Genomic DNA, 6,131 nt, shown 5'->3' with positions numbered 1-6,131 from the left:
TATAATAGACTCACAGTGAAGCTTTCTGTCTCACTGAATCACTCTCACAGACTCTGTATTAAAACCGAGTTTGGCTCTTTCTTTCCTTCTTCCTTTCCCTTACTCTTTCCACATGAGGACAAAGAACTCCTTTGAAGGAAGCCTACAGGGCTCAGCATCTCATGAAAGAGGATCGATTGTGCTTTTTTTCCTCCACAAGTCCCATAAAGCATGAGATTGTTCAGACCAATATCATTATTTTGGGTCTGTCAGGTACAAATTTGATACTGAGGTTGGTCAGAGTATGACTTTAAATATAATATGTAGATTACTTGTACTTAAAAGAAAAATGGTGACTCAGATTTAAAATTCTCAATAATACATGTCCATTTTTTCTTCTCTTAATTTTAAATTGCACTTGGGTAGCAAAAAATAAATAGTAAGTTTAATAAAATATCAATAAATGCTGTAGTTTGAAACAATCATTTTCACAAAGTTTTTGGTTATAGTAAAGGTGTGTTACAAACACGTATACAATTATATCACACTTGATTATAGTTTACAATTCTCAGGTAAGGGTACAACCTACATTTACTAGGGAAATACAAATGGTGGTTTAGGGCTTATCTTGAAATAGCAGAATTTTGGAAGATACATTGAAAGATGATCTCATTTAATTTTTATTAAATATTTAAATCACGAAACCAGATACTAATGCACTATTCTCTCATTCAAGAGATGTAGATATATGATAGATATTTATATTTGCATATATAGTATTAATATAAATTGCATTTATACAATTTATACATATGCGATGATATAAAATCATATCATCAATATCTAGATATTGGAGATATTAGGGAATTTATATAACCATAATTAGTATGTTCAAGAATGAATGGAAGAACAATTTTATCGACAATTGCAATCTATAGAGTTAAATAAAAATTCTAGAATTGGAAAAATATAATTAAGATATATTAGTGACTCAGTAGACATCACCAAAAAGCAGAGAAAAAAATAAACTGGAAGATGAGGTAGAAAAAAGTACCCAAACTGAAGTCCAGAAAGATGAAAGGCTGGGAATTCAGAAAAAGTGTAAAAGACATATTGAACTTACTGCAAAGATCTAATATTATTACGGTCACTGAAATCCCATAAACAAGAGAAAAAATAGGCTTTGTCGAGTCAAATATACAAAAATCCCTAAGAAATCTTGGAAAAATGATTTCTGATTTCCAATTCACACACAGAGATATCCTAGGAAGACTACAGAAAACAAAGAAAATTCTACCTGAATGAGCAAGCTAAGATGCATTACCTTCAAAACAGCAGTAACATGACAGATGAATTTCAACAGAAAATCATAAAAAAATTAAAAATCCTGAAATTTCCCTGAGGGAGAAAATTCCCTGCCAGCCGTGAGTCTTGTACCGAATGAAAATACCTGCGGTGACCGCTATCCCGGCGTCGGCGTCCCCGCGTCCGGCGTCCCCGCGTCCCGTGTCCCCAGCGTGCGCTGGCCGAGGTCCCCGCCTTCGGCTGTCTGTCGCCCCAAGATGGCGGACACGACGAGCCGACGCCGCGCCGGTCGCCCGTGAGGGGGCTGTGAGGGCTGACAGACGGCGGGCCTGCACCGCTCAGGCCGAAGACTGACGTCCGAACAGCGGGAAGGCGCGGAGGCGGCCCAGCCGTTGGCTGCCTTGGCGCCCGCCGCCCCGCCCCCCCAGCCCCGCCCCGCCCCCGGCCCCGCCCCCCCGGCCCCGCCCCGGCCGCCTCAGCCGCCGCCATGAAGCTGACCGACGGCGTGCTGCGCAGCTTTCGCGTCGCCAAGGTGTTCTGCGAAAACTCCGACAAGATTAACTGCCTGGATTTCAGCCCCAACGGCCATTCGATCGTCTCGAGCAGCGACGACGACTCCATCGTGCTCTACGACTGCCAGGAGGGCAAGCCCAAGCGGACGCTGTACAGCAAGAAGTACGGCGTGGACCTCATCCGGTACGCGCACGAGGCCAACACGGTCGTCTACAGCTCCAACAAGAGAGACGACACGATTCGGTACCTGTCCCTGCATGACAACAAGTACATCAGATACTTCCCGGGGCACAGCAAGAAGGTGGTGGCCTTGGCCGTGTCGCCTGTGGACGACATTTTCATTTCTGGGTCTCTCGACAAGACCATCCGCCTGTGGGATCTCCGCGCTCCGAACTGCCAGGGCCTCGTGCACCTCCCGGGGAAGCCGGTTTGCTCTTTCGATCCGGAAGGCTTAGTCCTGGCCGCGGGGCTCAACGCCGAGACGGTCAGGCTCTACGACCTCCGCTCCTTCGATAAGGGGCCGTTCACCACCTTTAAGATGCAGTACGACAAAACCTGTGATTGGACGGGCCTGAAGTTCAGCAACGATGGCAAGCTCATCCTCATTTCCACCAACGGCAGCTTCCTGTGTCTCATCGATGCTTTCAAGGGGATGGTGCTGCACACGTTTGGGGGTTACGCCAACAGCAAAGCTGTCTCCCTGGAGGCCTCGTTCACCCCAGACTCTCAGTTTGTTATGACTGGTTCGGAGGACGGCAAGATCCATGCCTGGAGCGGAGAGAGTGGGAGGAAAGTGGCTGTGCTGGACGGTAAACACATAGGCCCGATTACCTGCTTGCAGTTCAACCCCAAGTTCATGACTTTTGCCAGCGCGTGTTCCAACATGGTCTTCTGGTTGCCCACCGTTGACGACTCACCCTGATGCGTCTCCGCTATTTCGGTACAGTGGGGGTGGCCAGTAGGAAGAAACTCAGAGGGGACTGAGATAATAGTAGGGTTGGATCACTTCACTGGGGTGGAGAGCATCCTTTGACACGGCCTTTCCATCGATGTGCTCTACATCTCCTCAAAAGAAAATAATGACTTCGCTGAGCGTCTTCAAAAGGGCTCTTGGTGCAACAGACTCCCTTGGAACTCTAGCTGTCACTGCACCAAGCTCTGCCAGAGGAGTGACCAGACTCACTCTTTGGATATAGTGGGGCTCTCAAGACATCTGCAGTTTGAATGTAACATGCTGCTGAGGAGCGGGTAAAGTCATCAGTTCTGTTCATCCCTTCTCCTACCTCCCCTAGATGCATGGGAAGTTACTATCCTGGTTTTGAGATGCTAAGGCAGCTCAGTGCCCCCTGCCCTCGCCCTGCATGTCTTGTTACTGCATCTCCCTGTGTACTTGTGGCATTATCCTCAACTGTCATGTTTCTTGGGTGCCAAACATTTACAGAAATGTTTTCATATGTCTTAGGGTCAGAGAAAGGGACACATACAGAAGGACCTTGCTTGCAGGAAGCCATGCAATTAGTCACTGCAATTAGTCATGTAAGGCTAGGTGGTCAACCCCAAGGGCCTAAAAGGGAGGGTAGGGGATGGTAGCAGGTGAGTTCCTAGGGCTGGAAAGTTTAGCCGCAGCCTGGTGCAGTGCCCTGTCAGCAGGATAAACCCACGATCCTCCTGGGTGTCTACCAAGTTTGGTTTGTACAAAAGCAAGGTTAGAGTCTATTTTGCTACATGAGATACATCACACTTTCCTGTGGGCCAGTATTGTGAAGTGAGTCTGAGTTGTTTACACTGATTCCTTCCCTGCCCAACACAAATTGTGTGCATAATCTTCAGATGATACAACCCCTTTCCCTAGCTCCCAATCTAAGCTGGTTCTAGACCTGTGTTATATGTTATATTTAGCCTTTTTATATATGACCTTGGATTTCTGTTGTTTGTATTTTAGCACAGTGTATGCACCTTCATTTAAATACATCTGTGTGCATACAGATATGCATGTGTGTGTGTATGCATAGATCTCTCTCCCCTGTAGTTTCTGAAAGTTCAGCTGAAGCAGATGGAGTGCTGTGGCTCAGGAGACACACTGCATCCTTACTAATAGTGTTTGCCACAAATTTTACTGAGTCTTCCCTATTAATGTTTTCATTTTACAAGACTGAATGAAGGAAAGCTTATACTGTTCGTTGTTGCCATGACAGCTACGTGAGGGTCTTCAGATGACTCCCTGTGTTCCTGAAGCCACACTTTGGGGCTCGCCTTGCAGTGTTAGTCCCGTTTTTGCTTGGTGGTACTCTGTCTGTGCCTGTGTGTGTGTGGTAGTCACTCTTGCCTGGCTTCTGTGTCTGACTTGTGGCATTTAGGCATACGGTGTGGGAGCCAGAGGATTTTCAGTTTGTTTGAGGTTTCGTTGCCGATAATAGATCGCTGCGGTTTACCTGGTATGTCTGCTCTCTTGCTGCTTTTCCCTGTTTTCTCTCGGCAGAGGAAGGGGCTCTAGTTAGGCCCAGGCAGAGTAAGATGAGGTGCAGCTGGCTGACGGCCTTCTGAAAGCAGAGAGAGTGGTACGTCATTTAACTAAGTTCCTAAACAGGCATTTATGCAGGCAGCACTCATTGCAGATCCAAAAACTGAGGCACAATAAGGTTGTGATTTGCTCAAGAATACATAGCTGGCAGAGAGTAAAGCAAGGCATCACAACTCCTGTTCAGTGGCAGGAATAGGTGTGAATTTCTAGCACTATTTTTTTTTAAGTAATTATTTTTTGACTTGTTCCTCAAACTGAAAGTCCAAGAAGCGGACACCTTTCCCAAATGTATGGTAGATACTATAGGATGCCACCCACTGTATAGCTCTCCTTTCCCAGAGAGGAAGGACTTCTAGAAATCAAACGATATTGTTATTGCCCACCCAGGGTAGAAAATTCATGATAGGAGTAATTGTTGAGAGAGTGCTTGGAACCATGGGTTAACAGGAAGGCTACATAACTTCACATATCTCCAACCAGAGCAATCACCAAGCATGACTTACCCAGCAGCAGGAAAACGATTTTTACTTGAGTTCCTGTGTGTTCAAAACTGAGGCACCGTTTTCTTTGAAAACATGACACCTCATGGCTTCTATTTTTGGCCCTTGTGCTTTCAAAGCTGCCTCCTGAGTTAAGAAGGAAAGGGCAAAGATATAGCTGGAAGTGAGTAGAGATGATGAGATGAGGGCATAAGGCAAAATTTGAGGGCTGGAGCTGCACAGATGCTCTCCGCAGAGCCAGAGCTGCATAAGTTTTCTTAGGGGTAAGTAAAGAGTGGGGCAGCTGTGTTTGCCACCCTTTTAGGAGTCAGGGTCAAAGCCACTGATGTTTATTTGACAGCCACACTACACTGCTCAGCCAGAGGGATACTTAAAAAAATGTATTTCCCACTGCAATTAGAATTACTGCTTAATAAGGAAAATTTGGGAATTTTAGAAAGAATAAGTTTTCCACCCAAATGCTACCACTGTTAATCTTTTGGTGTTAAATGTTCCCCTAGACATTCCGTGTGTAGATTTTTGTTGTGTTTACATAGTCATTACTCTACTGTATATGCAATTTTATGTCCCTTTTGTCCTTAACATAAAACATTTTTTCCATGTTACAGTCTTCGTTATAGTTTTTGTTACAGAAAAAAAAATACATACATACATATATATATATATATATATATATATATATATCACTAAATAAGGTAAAATAAGGAACAGCATGTTCAAATTAACAAAAACTAAATTTGTCACTAGCAGACTTGCACCTACATTTCCCCGTAAAAAAGATGGAGTAAGATGAGATGAAAGAGAAGTTATATCAGAGGGAAACATTTTTAAAAATAATTTCAACTTTTATTTTAGATTGAGGGGGTACATATGCAGGTTTGTTACGGGTTATATTTTGTGATGCTGAGGTTTAGAATAGGAATGACCCCATCAACCAGGTAGTTGAACAGAATACCCAAGAGTCTTTTCATTGTGGCCCCTTCCCTCCCCAATCTAGTAGTCCCAAGCATCTATTATTGCTGTCTTTAGATCCATGAGTACCCATTGTTTAGCCTCCACTTATAAGTGAGAATATGTGGCATTTGGTTTTCCCATCCTGTGTAAATTAGCTTAGGATAATGGCCTCCAGCTGCATCCAAGTTGCTGCAAAAGACATAATATCATTCTTTTAATGGCTTTGTAGTATTCCATGCCCTATTGTACCACATTCTTTATCTAATCCACCACTGATGGGCACCTAGGTTGATTCTAGTCTTTGCTATTATGAATGGTGCTTCGATGAACATATAAGTGTATGTGTCTTCTATGGTAGA

General features: G+C 44.3%; 1 protein-coding gene across 1 annotated transcript; it reads left to right on the top strand.

Annotated features, from left to right (window-relative positions):
* Positions 1 to 1,771: 1,771 nt before the first annotated feature.
* Positions 1,772 to 2,719, top strand: LOC108316386 (WD repeat-containing protein 82-like). The gene has a single exon (XM_037744864.1). The coding sequence runs from the start codon at positions 1,772 to 1,774 to the stop codon at positions 2,717 to 2,719; it is 948 nt and encodes a 315-aa protein (XP_037600792.1).
* The last annotated feature ends 3,412 nt before the right edge of the window (positions 2,720 to 6,131 follow it).

Source organism: Cebus imitator, unplaced genomic scaffold (genome assembly GCF_001604975.1).
Source record: "Cebus imitator isolate Cc_AM_T3 unplaced genomic scaffold, Cebus_imitator-1.0 Scaffold188, whole genome shotgun sequence".
Taxonomy (NCBI): Eukaryota; Metazoa; Chordata; class Mammalia; order Primates; family Cebidae; genus Cebus; species Cebus imitator.
This window is presented reverse-complemented; position numbering and strand designations above follow the sequence as displayed.